The sequence below is a fragment of the Aedes aegypti genome, chromosome 3, assembly GCF_002204515.2.
Source record: "Aedes aegypti strain LVP_AGWG chromosome 3, AaegL5.0 Primary Assembly, whole genome shotgun sequence".
Taxonomy (NCBI): Eukaryota; Metazoa; Arthropoda; class Insecta; order Diptera; family Culicidae; genus Aedes; species Aedes aegypti.
Window position 1 is genome coordinate 280039737 of NC_035109.1, and position 20639 is coordinate 280060375.

The following is a 20639-nucleotide window of genomic DNA, read 5'->3' on the forward strand; positions in this document are numbered from 1 at the left end:
GGAATGAATATTTGTGGATTTCCTAGAAGAACTCCTGTTGGAATCTTTGGAAGATCTACTGTAGTAACAACTGGAGAAATTAGAGGAAGAATTAGCCAAAGAAAACATATTTGGAGGAACCCTTATGCTTTTGGGAATATCCCCATAGCAATTCTTGTGGAAATTACAGGAGGTACAATCGTTGGAGGCACAAGAATTGCCAGGAGCAAATTCTGAAGAAATACCTCTAAGTCTCTGTTGGAACAACACTGGAAAATGTTCTGGGAGACTAGGTGGAAGAATCAGTAGAGGAATTTCTAGAAGAATCTCTGTATGAGTTCCTGGAAGTAAAGCCAGACGAAATTTTGTAGAAATCGGTAGAAGAATTCTTGAAACATGTTCTCGAGGAATCTGAGAAAGAATTCCAGAAGATTCTGTGAAGTAGTTGTGTGATATTTTCTGAAGCATACAAGCAGAATAATGGCAATAGTGACTTTAGAGACCATTTTAATTAAAATAGAGAATTTAGAGACTTTCCGTTAGAAATAGATTTTTAACATATTTGCATTAAGATAGAGACCAAGTCTCAAAAATGATACCTGCTCCAGCCTGTTAACTTGCTAAAATGATGGAAATTCATATCAAACTGATAAGACAGTTATAGGCAGCCAAATCGGCTGACATCCATCGCTTGGCTGTGATACACACCACTCAACCTTTTAACAGAAAACGTGTATTTATCATAATGTATTTCCAGTAGTTTGTTTAAATCGATGTAGATAAAATAATTGGATACTATAGATTTTTCTTTTCTTATTTAAATTGTTTTATAGCATGTATTAGCAAACTTCCTAACATAATTCGCAAAGTGGCCAACATGCATGCCATGAAGTTCTACTTCCCTTTTAAATGACGATGAATCGAATGGTCATCGCTATGTGTACTAAATCATCAACCTAATATATTCAATCATACTCTAACAAATGTACGGTTCAAATAGCAATTATAAAAGAGTGGGGGCCGTGGGACAAAGGAGCTGCATCATCATAAAATATATACGTTTTGTTAATGCCGCAAGGAAAGTACCGACGAATGTTAAGGCTAAACCAAAAGAATAGCTCCCGGGAACGCAACAGAAGACCACCGAAATGGAGCCCAGAGTCAAGTTACACGATCTCATACTTATCCGGGTAGAACGTAGTTTCAGTGGAATACTTAACGTCCGATTCGTCATCTACCAGCTGAACCTTAACCGCCCGCAGATCGGCGTAGGGGATTTTCGACGAGAACGTTACCTATCGGAATGGAAGAGATGATGAGTGAATGAGAATGGAGTTTGATGTGTGAGGTACTTACGTCTAGTGGGAAGAAATCACCGGGGATCGAATTGGGCACGCTGAACTCCATCGATCCCTGCTTGCTGGATGCATCGATGACTGGTAGATTCCACTGTAGGATGTTCTTCCGAGAATCGTGATTATACTCGCCGTCACATTCCGCGATCGAAGGGCTGATTCCCATGCTGATAAAGATTGGAATGTATCATTAGAATAAGATGTACATTCATGTATATGAACAAGGTACTTACGGCAATGGAATGCTAATGCAGACATCTTGAAGCTCTAGTCGGGTATGTTCCAGCTCGTACTCGATATTGACATCGCAACCGCCTTCAGCATTCTCAGAGGGCCAACAGTTAACTGTAAAATGAATCAAATCAATGATATTCACAGTTTGAATTCCGATTCTTATAGTCGTAAATACTTACTCGTAAGAGGAATAGCCGATTCATCCTGCGTTTGGTAGCGCCACTTCAACACACCGACATCCGTGTTCATTGGGAACGGCTTGGCCGGGTTTTTCAAACCGATTTGACCCTTGCTCTTGAACAGCTCCTTGTCGACGTTGGGATGGGTTTGCAATTGGATACCTCGTTGATCAGAATTTTGCAACTGCACCTTAATTCGGCCGTATTTTTCGTCTGATATGCGCAACGTCAACAGTCCGGACAGTTCGAACGCTTGGAGGCCACCGTCCCGTCCTATGCGGACCACGATCTTGTCTTCCATGCGAAGGTGCACTCTGTAATGCGAAATGGAAAAGCACATCGTTATGATTTAAGGGCGCTAGGCGTCTACATCGCTATCCTTTCTAAGAGTCTAAAAAAGCTAAGATACCGTGGGACAAGTAGGTAAAGGAAATCGTATAATTAAGGCTTTTGAAGTCATGAAGGCGTTAAATTAAAAAGAAAAAGGCCATGTATAATGTTTTATTGGCTCCCACCAAACCCAAGTTTGGAATTTAAGTTTACATATTCATTAAAATATATACTGCTCCGCGTCGAAAAATGGGTTAACCAACGTGCGAAGTTTGATTTTTGATCAACTACGCCGAGTCACAACTCGATTCTCAATAGCGCGCATAATGCACACGGTGGATGACATAGCGATGTGACTCCCCAAGTAACCATATGCATTATATCATTGCCCCAATTTGATTGTAAATTAGCATCTGTACTACAAAGTTGCTTTTTATTAGCATATGTTTAGCAATGATGCATTAAATCTACATTACAAAAGTGTCAAATCGTTGCATGTTTTTTAGTTGCATTAACATTGCATGATGGCATTAATGCCTCATTGCCCTAAAATTAGCATGCATTTATTGCACTATAAAACCCATAGCTAATGCTTTCAATGTTTATGTTTAGCATAATAAAAAAATGGGGGAAATAAATAAAAATTATGATCATGTTAAAAAAAACGCTGATAAACAGTTGCTTATACTAATATGACATTTAACATTATTGGTACAACCACTTCTAACGAACGAACTTGATCGATCGAATCCTATTCCCTATTCGTTCGAATCCATGGCCCATTTGATTTTGCTGGCGTAAACGGGATTGCAAAATGGTTTGGCGATTTGGTATCGTGATTTTTCTGAAACATTGCAGATCGTAACAGGCTTAAACGATTACTGGATTACTTTGACCTATCCTTCCCGCCAGGAGCACCACTGTTGCCTGCCGAACAGTTGCTGAAGCATGCTACATGCAAACCCACTTTATGATTATGAATAACAATTTATCCAGACGTCCAATCAAAAAGTGGTCTTCGGCAAAATTGTAGCTGGGAGGATTTCACATAAGATGAGTGTATTCACTTTTTCATGAAATTTTATGACGAAGAGATAGAGGGCTGAACACAAAAGATTGGCGTTTTTCATAGTAATCTCCATATAAACTTCAAATGGCGTGTGCACAGTCAAATTTCTTCCGAGTCGTTTCAAACTTTGGTAAGAAGCTATTTACCATAATTAAAACCGTTAAAGCATAGGGGAGCTAAAATTTCAAAATTTGCATCACTCTAATGAGCATGCAAAAATGTGCTAAATGCACCACTATATTTTCCCAATTAATTCGATACAATCTTCAGAACCTCCTCTCAGATGGCAAACGCTCACCGCTGTCTTTGCAGGCTTCGATAAGTTTTACAAAAAAATAATACCGTGAACACATTGCATTTCTTCTCTTGCCCTGGTAGCTCTTCATCGGTGAAATTATGTATTTTTATTTACTTCAAGCCGTTTTTTTTTTTTGCAAAAAACATGAGCTTACGATTGGCAACCGCAACGAATTTCAGCTTATATTAAGCTTCAGACTATAAAACAAAACACGGCTCTTCCACGAGATATTATTAGCTAGTGCCCATCTACAATACACGAAAATCCGCTTCTTACGTGCAAAATTAATTGCAACTTTCTTGCATCAGCTGTACTTGTCCGTTTGCGGTTTAAATAGATTTCGAACAAACAGCACTACGAATAATCTAGAAAAAAATAGCTCACAAAAAACCGTTTGCTCGGTATTTTCCGACGGCCATGACAAAAATCTGATTCCGGTCAAATCAATACTGTTAAAATGGAACAAACTCACCAGATGCCAGCCTCCTGATATTGTATTCCAGCACAGTATTATACCGGAAAGGAAGTAAAACACTCAAGATCTTTACGGTTCATCACTACCGTAAGAACTTGTGGAAATTTGTAGATCGCCATTCACTTTTAGAAAAACGAGGCATCCGAAACCGGTTTTTCATCTTCTTATAGGTTTTCCACTAAACAGCTCGAAGATTTATAATCTCCTTGAATTAGTTCTACATTAATATTTTCCTTTGTGAACCTTCTGCTGAGCATAATCTAGGGCAGCTCATAATATGAAGGCTTCAGTCTGATGGAATACTTAAGTAGTACAGATCATGGATTACGTAATATAAGCAATCGCTCAACCTTTTATGCTATCTACTAGAGAAAAAGTGTTAGACATACTGCTCGAACAGAATCAATCATGAGTTGACGGAATGGCATGCATCAGATAAAAAAAATATTAACCCTCTAACACCCAACCCCGCCTTTAGACGGGGTACACTTTGGAATTTTGTGTATTTTTTCGTAGCTCGGAAATCAAAATGATTTTATTTTTGGCTAAAACCTTGACTCATAACACGCATATAAGAAAAGTTTTTTATGACTTTTGAAACTTTTTTGTATTTTTGAAAATTGTTTGAAAAATTGTATTCTTATATAACCTACAAATACCCGGGGTTTATTTAACGTGTGATATAAAAAATTGTACCTTTTATATTTTTCTACCTATCACAAAAGAAGAGCTTGGTGGTATTCAAATAATTTTAAGCCTGTTTTTTCCGATAAATACACGGAAAATAAAAATAGTTCCAGAAAAATATTAAAAATTTATTATTTTTAAAACTAGCGTAAAAATTTGAATTTTTATTATCGCCAAAAATCAGTAACTAGAAGAAGCTTCAAGAAAAAATGAAAAAGTGTAGGAATGTTCAAAAATAAAAATTATAAAAATCAAAAACCGAAATCCATAGATTTGCGAATAAAAATAAATCATTGCCCAAAAAGGTTTTTAGAACGATTTTTTAGATTTAGATTTAGATAACTAAAAATGATATTTAGATCGAAAATAAAAATTTGGGTATCAGAGGGTTAATAGGTGTTGATAACTTTTATTGCAAAAATTTGATCAGCTTGCTCAAAATAAATCAATGAGCGGTGAATGGTGTCCTTATGGTATAATGATTAAATTCACTATAAACACTCGAAATACGCACAAACAATAAAATATCTTGATAAATGGCGTACAAGTCGAAAAAAATCATAGTACTTGACTGATTTTTAAATATCTTGTCTAGTTTGAAGAAAATAACCAATGCTATAGCATTCCTATAGGTATCCAATCTATTGCAGTACGTTTATAATGTTGATAAAATGAACAAAAATCATACTAGTATATTTGAGATACTTGAACATTTGCCATATTTTCTCACTTTCATCCAGGGGAGCGTCGAAAAGCATGCACTATGACAGCCGTGTCATTCCTCTGCTTCAACAGTAGCAAGGAAGTTGCCAGTTATTCTCGGTCATAAACCATAATGAAGGACTTTCCCAGTAGTAAACGAAAATTTCTGTATATTGCTCCCGGTGCACAGTGCGTTGCTTCATAGACAAAAATCAAATTTCAAGTTATTTTTTCCGGCGATAATAAGTATTCACAAGTGTTTATAGATACCATCCGTTATCGAAACAAGTATTTATAAGCTTTACGAAGCACTAAAACATCTACAACAAGCGTCGGAAGAGACAGTTTTCGAAGTAACAGAAAAACCAAATTTTGTCGCATGTTTTCAGCATTCCTTTCAACTAGCACGGAGAGTGTCGTAATCAATCTATTCAATCAAAATCTAAAAGAGAACATGACTGAAGGTTGGTAAAGTATATTTGATGTGATAAGAACACCAATTTTAACTTTGAATATGAGAAATTGGCACGTTGAGGTGGCTATAAAATCCAACTTATGAAATACTTACATGTAACTTTGATTATCGATTCAAAAAAAGTTCCACCGAGTTCCAAACTACATCACTCACAGATACGTTTCTTAGAGTGTCCTCTAGGAGGTCTGAAAGATACAGCTGCAACTCCCTACCTCTTCGAGATTTTTGACTATTTTTAGGTATACTTCTTAACCAGCAAAAGTATGAAAATGAGTTGTTTGTGATGAAAAATCCGAAAATCTTGCGACGCAATGTAGGCATGGCTCAACCAGACATTACACCAGAGCAAGTTCATGCTTAAAATAATATATTTTAAATGTAGTTTCCAAGGTTTTATTCAAATTTCATATTAAAAACCGAAAAATTAAAAAAAAAAAAAGCGATTTCTGTTTGCATTTTTGTTGCATAAAGGCGTATAAGTCACTTTTGCAGCTACGAGTGAGAAGAGACATACTTGCAAATAACTTCTTACATCATTATAAGCAATAAAAGTACGAATTTGGGCCTGTTCATAAATTTCATAACGCTGAAAGGGGTGGGTGGGTGTCCTTAAAATGTTACAGCCCTTACAAAACTTGTAAAATATCTATACAAAAAGCGTTACAAGGGGGTGGGTGGGTAATAAAAATGGCAATTTTTGGCGTCATGAAATTTGTGAATGAACCCTTGCAAGACTTTTCTTGACAAATAATGAAATTGGCGCTTGGGACAGTTTTGCGATTATGCGTCTAGTATATGTCATTTATGCAAATTGTTGCTCTTTTGATCAGAAACAACTTTCCCTTCTATACCAAGGTGCTCAAATGGCTTGATCTTCAAGTTTTGATTTTTGTCCCGCATCTCCATACGTTCAACGCACTGTGCGGTGATGCAAAATGCCCGGTTTTTCCAAATTTCCGGTTCGCTGAACACCCTGGTTAGCTGTTTGAATTTTCAGGTCCAAAACATCCATAAGTCCCAATTCGTATTTTTTATGAGACCTCTTTAAGTGGTCATTCAAATTTTTTGTTCTTGTGGAGGTAAAGTTTTCCAACAACAAAAATGTTCAGATAATTTTACATCGCTGGGTTATTCCCAGGGTTGGGGCGAACAAGGTCTAAAGGCAATCTACTTAGGTTAATGTGTACTTACTCATCCATCGGAACGTCGGAAACGGGCTTAACCTTAGCGACCGAAGAAACAGCGGCCGGTGTAGGGTTGGCCACAACCTTCTCTCCTTCGCTCTTCAGTTGATCGACAAACGTATCGGCATCGCGATTCTTTCCACCCAGCTTGAGAGCGTTCCTCGCAGCGGCCGGTTTCCTACATAAAAGCATAAACTTATCAGCGTTATTATCATCATTGATGCATTTTTCGGGAGCGGGCCATTTGGCATAATGGTCATTTGGACCAAACGCCAAATGTCCCAAACCGCCTTAAAGTCAACTTACGCAGCAGGAGCGGCCGGTTTGATCTCGCCGATGCCAATCGACGGTGCCGAGATTGACGAGTGGTTGGAGATGCCCCCTCCACTGGAGCTACTTCCGAATCCTTCGGAACTGCCCCCGCCGTAGGGTCGCCCGCTGCCGCCCATTTTCTTCTGCTCCATCCGTTGCCGCTGCAGTTCCTTTGCTCGCTCGCGACTCTTCTGCTTGGCTTCCCGCTCTTGTGTCTGGCGTACCGCCTGGTAAACCTTCTCCTCGTGCGAATCCATTTCTACGAAGGTCTTAATCTGGGCCAGATTGACGCTTTCCCGGTAGCCCAGCGCAACGATTTCGTCGAATGCAAAGATCAAATCGAAAGCATTCTCGATGATCTCCTTCTCCTCCAAGGATCGACAGTACTCCGGAATCTGAAACATCGAGGAATATCAATTCCAGAGGTGCGACCACATCCAAAACCATGGACAAACTTTTTCGAAGGTCAAGAATTCGAATATTAAATATAATATTATTACCAATGGAGTTGCACAGAGATTTAATGAATGGGGCTTAGAAATAGCTAACCATTCTCAATGTGCACTAATCGAGAGCTCAAATTTTAAAAGTCCACTTTTCCTACACATATCTCTTGCCAATCTAAACAGAATTCAAACTAACATTAGGGAAACTTACCACTTTGGAGAACAGGCGCAAGGTTTCCAAATCCTCCAGGATGTTACTGGCCTTGGTTGTAATGAGCAGCATGTACAGCTTCTCCAACGGCTGATAGACATACCGCACGGAATCTGTCTCCACAAACGTGTGCTGCTTTCCGGCGGTCATCAGCTTCGGGAAAGCGGCCAGCAATCCCTCGATACGGGCCTTGGTCATTTCGACAAACTGTCGGGAAACGATTGCTAGAAACAAATTCATACAATGGATAAAGAAGTTTTTTTATGTAACAATTTAAAGGATGAACTTACTTTTCCCTGCTTTGGTGCAGACGGCGGCCGCTATCAGGACCATTTTGATCCAATTTCCTCTGGACTTCAAGAATCAACACACAAAACCTGATCGCGTTCCGAAAGCTTGCAGCAAGATTCCGGCTGACGTGTGAAGTTGTGACGTTTGCCCTTTGACTGGTGGAGGACCAATGTTTTGCTTCCGAAATCCTCGCTGAATCACTACAAAATCGAGCGCAATTATGAAACCTGCACTTCAGCCTCACAGCAGAGCATATTCCGTACGATGTGAAACTAATATGAAGCAAAATTATGGATGTTTTTCGAAACTTTTCAGCAAATTAAACTTGCACTAGCTGGCGACACACACTCTTTTTTGATCACTTTGCTGTCTTTTTTCTTTTGCCTTTGAAAGGCTGTCAAACGATGACAGCTGACCGACCTGTTGGGAGACGCACTTTCTGGTAGGGTTGTCTATTTTGTTTAAAAAAACTTAGACTTTTGTAAGGTTCTTCCGTGAAAACACAACAGCAAGGTATGTCGAAGGGAGGTAGTCCAATATATTGTCGCGCGCCCACCAAATCGGAACGACGTGTGACTCGTTCCCGACATAACTGTCATAATGACATGTGTGGCGCTTCATTCTTACGATGTTTATTAACACAGCGCACTATTGAAATATTAGTCGCGACGCTTGTAGATTGAGAAAAAATATATTTAAAATAAAATGTTTGTCCTTATTTCTGTCGGATTTATAATATCAGATGTTCTTCTTTCTTTCACGGTTGTTTGCAAAAACCCAAAGTAAAAATTACTCATTTTTTAAAAACATAGAGTCAGCATCTGACAAAACATGAGTAAATTCAGAAATACAAAACGAATAAAAAAACCATTATAATAAAGCTACTGTCGATAAAAAATGGGTATTTTATAACCTAAAAAATAGATGGGAATAATTTAACAGTCTGCAGCTGTACTCTGTGCGCGGTCCGGAACCTATATTGTATATTTTGCACCTTGTCGAACGCGACGGTTTGTAATCGTCGCCGGTGAAACCGTCGCCAAAATCGTTGCCAGCCAACCAGCCGCTGCAACATTTGACGTTTCGCAGCACCAATCTGGAGTTCACCGGTTGGACTTCCGAAGCGATGTTTTGAACGAACTAACTGTCATTGCTCTGCCGGCTCGGCTTTTATCTCGACTGTTTTTGAAAACAGTCCTACATCACGTCGACGAAAGAAGTTTTACCACAACGGAGGATTTGTCAGTTCGAGCGCGCCAGAATCCTTCCGATTGAAAATGTGTTGGCGGTGCTTAAGGTGCAACTGTTTGCTATCCATAAATGATGATCAATTTTGTAGTTTTGGGGATGTGATATCGGTTCTACCAGACAGAGATGAACTGAAAGTGTATCAACATGCCTGTTGTTAGCAAGCATATGATCCGATAGATTACCGAATGACCGATATGATATAAAACAGAAATATTTTCTTTTCAACGATAGTGTTCATGGATACCACGATGAGTCTATCGTGTGTTACTTTAAGTTCGTTGATAAAGGAGAGGAAATTGAGCGAAGTTTTCTTTATGAATTTTATCGGAATGCACAATAACGGCGCATCACCCGGATAAAAAATACAATACAAAAACAATATAACGTATTGAAACAGTACTATTCAATATATTGGAAATACAATACAGTTTATTGTAAAATGACAATATAATTACAGTACAATATATTGTTCACAGTTCACTGTATGGTATATGAGATTTTCGCAATTCACTGTATGTTATATGCAGTTCACTGTATGGTATATGAGATTTTCGCAATATAATGTATGGGTGGTTAAGTATCGTAACAATACAAATATAGATATTTTCTCATACAAACATTTTAAAAACACAATATGGTATATTGTTCATGTATTGTCTTGATAAGCAATTCGTGTATTGTTGTACAATACAAAAACAATTCAACAAACTGTATCATGGTTGCATGTCAGCTAATGTCAAAAGACTTCTAAAAAACTACTTATTTTGACTTTTCGAATATTTTCCACCCAACATTTCTTGCTTTTTGAACATGTTTTGTTTATTTCTTTCAGCAAAACTACATAGAAAAAAGAAACAGTTGTTTTACGCAAAAATAGGAATTTGACCAAAATTGTAAGGTATAAAACCAATTAAAAACAATACAATGTTCTGTTACAATATATTATATTGTTTTTGAATTGTATATCCAAATATGAATAATATTGCTTCGACATTCAATTACAATACGCTGTATTGTAACTAATACGTTATATTGTACATTAATGGTTTATTCCATTCACTGAATGATACGTTTTTATCCGGGCACCTGCTTTGATTTGTTTGCTGGCGATGATTTGGTTGGTCTGTTCGAAAGTTGGCGGCGCGTTTTGTTGCCCATGAAACAGACATAATATTCACGGGAAAAAAAATCTCTCTCTTCGTCATAATATTTCATGAAAATGTGAACATACTTTTCTCATGTGAAAACTTCTCAGCTACAACTTTGCCGAAGACCACGTTTTGATGGGACGTAAGGATAATTTGTTATTATTGATAAAAAAAAGTCTGTATGATGCTGAGATGATTATCCAATTAATTTACGAGCAACACCAGGGCAACACTGCTTTTTTGCTGTAGAACATAGCAGCTTGGATTACTTTGATCTATTCTTCCTGCCAGGAGCACCACTGTTGCCTGCCGAACTGTTGGTGAAGCATGTAAATTGCAAATCCACTTTATAATTGTGAATAACAATTTATCCTGACGTCCAAAAAAAAAATGTGATTTTCGGCAAAGTTGTAGCTGGAAGGATTTCACATGAGAAGAGTTTGTTCACTTTTTTTTATAAAATGTTATGACGAAAAAACAGAGGGCTGAACACGTTTTTAATCCAGCTTTTTACGCTGGCTATAAAACAGCAAGGGGTAATTTGACTTTGACATGTCTTGGCAACGTTTTTATAGTAAAGTCTTGGTAGGCCATGATCTGAGTTTGTTTATTGGATTGTCAAAAATTTTCTCAATATTTGTTATGATTCTCTCCGTATTAGTACTTAACAATTAGGTTTATTTTTTACTATTTCAAGAACTTTATATCTATTTTTTATGTTTTAGGTGTCCAGATGGTGTACTATCTTCGGCAGAGGTTGAAAAATTTACGAAAATGGGATACTTGCCGCATTAAAAGTTGAATGATTATCTGAAATGGGGCGACAATTCTAGAAGACTCATATAAGCTGAATTTGTCGGAGCATCCCTTTTAACTCTTATAAACCTTTCCAACAAGGATTATACAGTCTACAAATTCTTAGTGCCAGTCATATGTTGCGATGCTATTGACAAAAGATCATACATAATTTGAGTAAGTTTGTCTCGCGACCAAATAGTATAGACTTTGAATTATAGAGAGAAATTATTTTTTAGACAAAATAACGTTACAACTCTGTGTTCATTTCTGTGGATGCCTAATGATTTATTGAACATTTTATCCTTTGGATCACCTACCGAATCCTTAAGGAGCTGTGGATTTTTGGGAGGTCTGAGATAATCAGACCTAACATACTTTAAGCATCTGAGAGATTAGAAAAATGATTATGCCAGGAACAATAACTGACAAGTGAATATAACTTGTTCGCTATCGATTTTGGCCCGACGATACGCTCTATATCCTTCAGATCTTTTTCATAATTATCGGAATGTTGAAATAAGATTAACGGTTTGCGTTCCAGTCCGCATAATTGGTGATTTAAAAGACGTTTGAGCGTATAGTTTTAAGCTCTTGTTACTAGCAGCTCCTGGTCCGAAGCTAAAATATACAGAAAAAAATTATAAAATTGATAATAGTTCAACCGTTCAACTATTTCGATTACATGAGAACACGAATGGAAAATTCTGACATCGAATCGTCAACAACAAAAAACTTTCTTCATTACAAAGCTTGCTTTGATTTAACTATAAAAATTATAGTGTTGGCAATAAATGTCGAAAAGGGGTGATTCGCAATTTATGGCAAGCTAAGCGTAAAAATCTGGATACACGCAAAAAAATGTGCTTTAAAAACTACCATTTTAGGGGGTTAACTTAAGCGCTCGCATCGGCAATTTTCAGCAGACCAGAAATACGCTTGAATTTACCATGTCTGTTGTCGAAATCAGATTGTTGTAAATTATTTCTGTCAAATGTACCAGTAATGTGGTGGCATGTAACGTAAAAATCGTAAATAGGGTCCTAAAATGTTGAATGAAATCTTGTTTTTATTTAATAACACGGTCCATAAATGAACTTTGACACTTGAGATCATGTTTGACGTTCGCTCAGTCGACAAAAACACCACAGGGGTTATAGTTTTTTCACTGGGGTTGTTCCTATCTGACATTTCGAAAGGGACACGGAAAACAAAATACACCCAAAATTTGAGTTTAAGCCAAGAGGTGTGACAAAAACTAATAAAAAACATAAAAAATGTTTTGTGGACTTAAACAAACGGAAAACATTAAAAAAATTGAGTAAACAAGTGTTTATGGCCTAAACTTAAGCGTTTGGCACTAAAATTGGGACAGGGCTTTAGGACCCAATTGGTCTGAAATTCCATGGTAGTTTCAAAAATGGGCGTAGTCAGCTAAAATAGTAATTTTTACCACAGAATTATTTCCCGTGTAGTAATTTACATATAAACTTCAAATGGCGTGTGCACTGCATAGTCAAATTTCTTCCGAATCACCTCAAACTTTGGCAGGATGCCATTTACCATAATATAAGTCGTTTAAGCTTAGAGTAGCCCAGATTTCAAAATTCGCATCACTCCTTGCATAGCAAATTACGGTTTGACTAGTATTTCAAACAATGAATTTCCTATTACTGGTAATGTTAATGTACCACAAACTGTTGTTTTTATGTAGTACTATATAAGCTCTTTAGTTTGAAACAATAAAAGACGGCTCATACAAAATTTGTAGAACATTCATACAAAAAGTGTTACGAAGGGGTGGGTGGGTGTAAAAGATGGTCATTTTCAGCGTTAAGCTAAGTATGCTGTTCCGCTCAAGAAAAGTAAAAATTTCTGCTCAAGAAATGGTCAAGAAATTTCCTACAGTAAGCTCCATTTGGAATGACATTTCTTTTCGACTGCATACTGCGATCAAAGGAAAATGCTTTTCTTGAGCATTTCTTGCAAGAAATTTTCCACGCATCGAGATAGGCGATTACTTTTCTGTTGAAGTGCATACTTCGCTTAATGAAATAAATGAATTAGCCCTAATATAATGAATGACCTATTTGGGAAACAGTAAAAAAAAATAAAATTGAAAGTTAAAATTAAAACAAATTACAGACTAAATTACGCCATTTATATAGAAAACATAAATGAGTTTTTAATCTTCGAAATGAAAACATTTTCACCTTCAAAATTAAAACATTTTGAAACATCTGAATTAAATTTTCTGTGTCTAGGTAGATGTTTTTTTAGAGTGTATTGTTTTCAGTGGCTAGCCGGGAGGTTGAAAACATTATCCTGCGGTAAGTTTTTTTTTCTTTTTTAAGCCTGATTCGCTGCTGAAGCTAAGTATTTATGCTGTTTCGCTCAAGAAAAGTAAAGAAATTCCTTGATTGAAAGGGTCAAGAAATTTCCTACAGATAGCCCCCTTTGAAGTGACATTTCTTCTCAACTGCGTACTGCGATCAGAAAAATGTGATTTTCTTGACCATTTCTTGGGAGAAATTTTCCACGCATCGAGATAGGCGATTCCTTTTCTTGTCAGTAGCAAACCGGCCTTGACAAGTAATTTCTTGACCTATCTTGATGCATGGGAAATTCCTGCAAGGAATCGATCAAGAAAGCGCTTTTTTCTGATCACAGTACGCAGTTGAAAAGAACTGTCAGTTCAAACAGGAGTCGCTGTAGAAAATTTCTGCAAGGAATCTTCTCTATATAAACAAATTCTCTGGTATAATTAACAACCAACAGTGGTTTCTGCGCTCGTGTACATACACGTTATATGTCACCAACACTACTTCAAGAATGCTGGTTGAAAATATAAACAAAGATCAGCTGTTCCCAGCAAAATTAAACGGCATTATTTTCAACCAGCAAATTTAAGCACGTGTTCGTGACACCGCTCGGCGAGAGCTCAACTGCCCTCTAGAGGTCTCCAAGCAAACTGCCAGGAATACCAACGCACAATCAATCTTACATAGGGGAATGTGGGGCAAGATGAGCACCCGGGGCAAGATGGGCACCCCTAGTTTGTGTCGTTCCTACCGATTTTTTTCAATAAATTATTTGGGGTTCTGATGAATATTATTAAATTGATATGATGGCCATAATTTTCAGCTAAAAAATCAACAGCACAACTTAAATATTGTCAAAAATACATAGAAGTCCAAAAATTTTCCTTTTCATATAAGATTTGTTCATTTAAAAGTGATATTTTTGTTGCGTAAACAAATTAATTAATACGTGTTTGGCCGTATAGTTATAGAATAATCTTCTGTATATAATCAGGAGCAAAACTTTTATCAAATTTGAAAAATATTTCAATTGTTTTGATTATATTAATAAATTTACACCCTTGGGGCAAGATGAGCACCATGTTCAAAATTAAGTAAAAGTGTGAAATTATAAAACCACATTTAGCTGTGGGCTTGACTTACGGTATCCTCTTTGCACAAAACAATGTTTCTAAAAAATATATGGACAAACAACAAATTTAATCGTTTTTTAAGTAAAATTTATGAAAAGTTATTTATTTTTTGATAAAAGTTTTAAAAACTAAGCTAGTTAAAGATAAATACTATCAGATATTACGGTTGTTAAGAAAATTTTCCGGTTTGCGGTAGCCGCAGAGTTCTACCGCAGCTGTCAAAGTTCTACCGCAGGCTTTGAAATCATTCCATCATTGAAGCAAACAATTTAATCATAGTATGCTTGAAAGAGAAAACGCTATGAAAAATAGCAACAAACAACGATCATCAAGACGGTATCCAAGGTATCATTGAAGCCTACCGATGATTTACCAGTGCAAATCAGTGATGTGACAGCTGCGGTAGCTTTTCGTTGAACCGTAAAACGGAAAGTTTTCCCTAAAATTGCAATATTGAAGATAATATTTTGGGATATTGCAAACATTGAAAAATAATAGTTCTCTTTAGTGAATTGCATCTTTTTATGGGGGTGCCCATCTTGCCCCGCAGTTTTTTTTTACCGATGATATAAAAGCTTTTTTTTAACGTGTTGTTTGGAAAACTATTTATCACTTTTTTAAACTTTTAATGGTTGGAGGTCAAAGTAATAATGTAAAAGATAAGGATGGTTACCAAGTTTACCAAAATAAGAACGTTTAAGTAGGCTTAAATCGCTCTTATCCTTAGGGTGCTCATCTTGCCCCGCCTGACCCTAAGTCGATTTCCTCAGAATGAAAACGTATCGATGTTTGTTTGACGTCAGAGAACATTCGGTCAACGTCAGTCCAACAAGGAAGTGGATGTTTTGCAGCAATTCTGTTTATATTTGCATTCTCACAGCAAACAAAAGCAATGTTGTGACAGTTTTCACAGCAAACAAAGAAAATTTTGTCAACATTGCACTACTACCAGGGATGCCAGGTTGGAAGACATGTCTTCCATTGGAAGACATTTGAGTAGTGTGGAAGACATTTGGATGACGGAAGATTTTTGGAAGACTTTTCACAATTTGTGAAGACATTTGGAAGACAATTTTAAGTTATTGGCATTTTAACAATTCCTAGATTAAAAAAAATATGTGAGGTTGAATTATTACAGAGATGCTCTATCTTTAGCTATCCCTCTCCGAATTCCATTGATTCCTTTGATATTTATCTGACAATTCGGTCAAGGATTCTTCCAGAATTTCTTCTATTAACTCTTGCAGAGATTTGTAAAAACATTTTTGTAATGCATTTAAATATTATTCCAGAGGTTCATCAAAGGTATTCAGGGATTCCTACAATCATTTTTTCTATGATCTGTTTCAGTGATTCTCGTGTATTTTTTTTTTCAAATTCATAATATGATTTTTTTTTCTGAGATTGCTACAATCGTTGCTTCTAAAATTATCCCAAGGACTTTCGGGATAACTGTCAAGATTTTTTCCACTGGTTTTTTCGGAAACTCCTTAAGAATTCCTTCACCAATTGTTTCACAATATTTCAAAAAATATCTGCAAAAATATCCTTAATAAATTTCCATGATATTATTTCAGATTTGTTTGGGAATACTCTTAGGTATGTTTCAAAGGAATCTGTGGAGTACTTTTTTTAAAGAATTAATCCGGAGATTTCCTCCAGAAATTCCTCTGGAGATTTGCACCTCCGGAGACGTCTTCAGAATTTCTTCGTAGTTTCTTCAAAATTAACTTCGCAGTTTCTCTAGGAAAGAGCCCTCAGGATTTCAGGAGCTCTTTCAGGATTTCCTTCAGAGATCCTCCAGGGTATTTTTCAGAGTTTTTCCGAGATTATCTCCATAGTTCCTTTAGGAATTTTTCGAAGTTTTTCTATATGCGGAATATTTCACAGTTCCTCCAGAAATTGCTTCGAAGTCTCTGCAGGAATTTCTTTGGAGGCCCTCCAGAAATTTCTTCAGAATTCCTCATGGATTTTTTTTTCGGAGTTCTTTATTGGATTTCTTTGAAGCTCCTCCGGGAGTTCCTACAGATTTCATTCGGGAATTCTTTTGAAACGGGAATTTCTTCGGATTTCCTCTGTATTTCTTCCTAGATTATTTTTTCGGAACTCTACAGGAATTATTTAAAGTTCCTCTAGTAGTCCACTTCGAACTATCCTGAAGTTACTTCAGAAAATTCTCTACATTGCCTCCGGGAAATCCTCCAGAGTTCTTCAAAAAAATTTCAAAAGTTTCTTCGTGGATTCTCTGGGGATTTCATTATGAAATTCTTGCAGAAATTCCTTAGAGGATTTTAGGAGAATTTAGGCGGACATTTCCACCAGGAATTTCTCCGGGGATTTTCTCCAGAAATTGCTACCAAGATTTCCACCGGGTATCATCAAGATCTGCTCCGGGTATGTTCTCCAGGAATTCTTCAGGAGATTTCCAATAACAATTCCTTCGGGGATTTTGTCCAGCAATTCATTAATAAATTCCTCCGAAGATTATCTATAAAAAATCCTTCTGCGATTTTTTCAGAAGATTTATCCGGAGATTTCCTCCAGTTATTTCTCTGGGGATTTGCACCAAGAATTTCTCCGGAAATTTCCTCCAGGAATTCCTCCTCGGATTTTCTCCAGGGATTTCCTCGATTGCCTCTAGGGATTCCTTCGGGGATATAGCCCTAGAGCTCCTCAGTGGATTTTCAATAGCATTTTCTCCGAGGATTTCGTCCAATATTTCCTCTTAGGATTTTTCAATGAAATTCTCCGGTGTTTCCTCCAAGAACTTCTCCGAGGATTTCCTCCAGGAATTCCTTCGGTTATTTTCTCCAGGAATACCTTCGGGGATATTTTCCAACAATTCATCCAGGAATTTCCCACAGAAAACCTTCGGGGATTCTCTCCAAGAATTCCTCTGGGGATTTTGCCCAGAAATTCTTTCGGGGATTTCATTGAGAAATTCCTTCGGGAAATTCCGCTGGGGATGTACACTAGGAATTTCTCCAGAGATTTCCTCCAAGAATTTCTCTGGATGTTTCAACAATTCCTCCGGGAAAATCCTCAAGCACTTCTCCGGGGATTTTCGCCAGGAATTCCTCAGGGGAATTCCCATAGCAATTCCTTCGGGGATTTCGTCCAGGAATTCTTCCGGAGGTTTCAAAAATTTCTCTGGAGATATCTCCAAGAACTCCTCCGGTGACTTTCTCTAGGAATTTCTCAGGGGCTTTCCAACAGCAATACATTCGAGGATTTTGTCCAGAAATTCGTCTGCAAATTTTATTAAGAAATTTATTCGGCATTTCCTCCAGGAATTCTTCCGGGGATTTCCCTCGGGAATTTCCCCCGGAAATTTCGCCCGGGAATTTCACCCATGAATTTTTCCCCCGAGATGTTCAAAGATTCCTCCGAAGATGTCCCTCAAGAACTCCTCCGGGTATTTTATCCATTAATTCCTCAGGGGAATTCCAATAGCAATCAGTGAAGCGTATAATACATTTTTGATGCTATTGTCGCATTGCTGTTACATTCACATGCAAGAGGTTTCAAAACATTCATTTGTGACATTCAGGTTGCTACTGATACATTCTTACTGCAGCCATGAATGTATTACCTGACATGGATAAGAGTAGCGTGCCATTATTTTCAGCCTCCCATGAACGTTATGCTGTCGTGGATGACGGGAATGCGAAATGAATGTAAAAAACAATCACGACGCAGCTGCGATCGTAGCGACAACTTTTCATTCTTTTGCTTCTGAACCAAATCGCCACTTCATCACAGCTCTGAAATGTCAAATGCGCCTTTATGGCGTTATCTTGCAGTGTTTTGTACAATATGCGTTTTCACTGCTGCACAATGGACCGATGTACGAGTTCACTATTTGACGTTTGAGCGGTGCCGTGTTTTTTACGTGACCATGGCACCGAGTGAATTCGGGACCGCTCAAACGTCAAATTAGTGAACTTGTGCATTGGTCCTTGGACCTTTGCACGAGTTCACTAATTTGACATTTGGGCGGTGCCGTATTCACTAGCTACCATGGTAACGTAAATAACATGGCACCGCTCAAACGTCAACGACTGAACTCGTGCATTGGTTCATTGGAGGAGAGGGCGTTCATTGGAAGCAACAAAAAAGGGGCACAAACGGAGCACCAGGTTTCTTTTTTAGGTTTGCTTCTACCCTCTTTATTCGTAGGTTTCTGCTTCGAGCCGTTCTCGCACAAGGTGCTGTCCATAAACAACGTGTTCATCAATGGAAGGAGAAGGGCGGGGGTAGTTTGTTTGACCAAAGATCACGATCGACACATTTTTTGTATAGACGGAAAACCGACCGACGAAGGAAGAGGAGTCTAAAAATAGAAAAATAACCCGTGGGTTATGGACAGCCCTCAAGCTGGTGCGGCTGGTTGATACAAGAATGAAAAGAAAAACATATTTCAATCGGTGCACATTGTGAGTGGCACATTATGATAATACAGATTAACGTCTACTACAGTAATTCATTACAACCATGATACATTTATTGCTGACCAAAAAAAAGTCACAGTCGCGCATGACTTTTATTTTCAGTATCACATGAACGTTTTTGTTGCATGAAAGTCATGGTAGTCTATGCGTGATTGTCACGCTCACTACAGTTTTTGACGGTACATTTTGGTTCACTGATAGCAATAGCTCCTGGGATTTCGTTCAGAACTCCGCCTGGAATTCCTTCGGAGCTAGGAATTTCGCTTCTTCCAAGCATCACCAACATGTTTGTTTTTGTGATCACGCTTGAAATTGATCAGGGCTGGTTTGGTTTATGTTTACTGGTCTAATTAATTTTGACGTATTTGGAATAAATTGGGACCAAAAAATGGACCACCGTTTAAGTTGCCCTTAAGTTACCATGATAATTGAAAAGTTTAAAGTGGAAGACATTGGAAGACATTTTCCGTGCAATTGGAAGACATTGGAAAAAATCACCTGGCATCCCTGACTACTACGCAGGCAACTGGATTGGTCTTAAAGCCTGATTCGCTGCTGACAAGTAATTTCTCGGCCTATAGAGCTTAGTGACATTTGAACACACGTAGACTAGCATACGCTCGTCATACACAGTTTGTTTTTGTTTTCCTCAAAGAAACTTGCACACACTTTCCAGACTCATCAAAATGCATATGGAAATATTACCCAATTTGAAATATTTATACCCGGTTTCTGGGTGTTTTTCTAGACTGAGTGCATATTGTTTTCCTCTAAGGTTCACAACTACATCTACAATAGGGCACTCATACCATTGGGCGTGATAACCACTATAGAAGAGTGCATGGTGACGTCACGAAAAATTCTCCTTCTCTGTCCCTCTTTCATCACGCTCAATTGACTGTCCTGCTCTTTGACACTCACTGCTGGAATTGTTTAGATTTTTTTTTATATGGAGTTGACATTCACTGCTGGAATTGTTGACATTTTTTTTATATGGAGTTTCGAGGTTAGGTCAAGCGTGCAACGATCTATCTTGATGCATGGGAAATTTCTGCAAGGAATCGATCAAGAATGCGCCTTTTTCTGATCGCAGTACGCAGTTGAAAAGAACTGTCAGTTCAATTCAAATGGGAGTCGCTGTAGAAAATTTCTGCAAGGAATCGGCGAGAAATTTCTTTAGTGATTCCTGTTCAGCAGCAAATCAGGCTTTAGCTGCGACTCACGGGGCCCGAGAAAACAATAATTATAAATAAATGTTGGTCTTGATTTCTACCGGATACATAATAGTATTTTCTGATGGAATATGCAATGCT

The 20639-nt window shown here is 37.6% G+C and overlaps 1 protein-coding gene across 1 annotated transcript; it reads right to left on the reverse strand.

The window, feature by feature from the left end:
• Positions 1-711: 711 nt before the first annotated feature.
• On the reverse strand, positions 712-8618 carry LOC5577486 (coatomer subunit delta). The gene is made up of 9 exons (XM_001663354.2): positions 8491-8618; positions 8227-8427; positions 7937-8160; positions 7274-7674; positions 6975-7145; positions 1748-2061; positions 1568-1679; positions 1336-1501; positions 712-1274 (listed from the first exon to the last, which is right to left on the reverse strand). The coding sequence occupies exons 2-9, from the start codon at positions 8267-8269 to the stop codon at positions 1146-1148; spliced, it is 1560 nt and encodes a 519-aa protein (XP_001663404.1). The 5' UTR covers positions 8270-8427; positions 8491-8618; the 3' UTR covers positions 712-1145.
• Positions 8619-20639: the final 12021 nt, after the last annotated feature.

Excerpts from the sequence above, each read along its gene's own strand:
- LOC5577486 (XM_001663354.2), bottom strand. The coding sequence starts at position 8,269 with ATGGTCCTGATAGCGGCCGCCGTCTGCACCAAAGCAGGGAAAA. Across the intron at positions 2,062-6,974 it reads TCCGACGTTCCGATGGATGA|AGTGCACCTTCGCATGGAAG; the intron begins GTAAGTACACAT and ends TTCGCATTACAG. Across the intron at positions 1,502-1,567 it reads TGCATTAGCATTCCATTGCC|CATGGGAATCAGCCCTTCGA; the intron begins GTAAGTACCTTG and ends AATCTTTATCAG.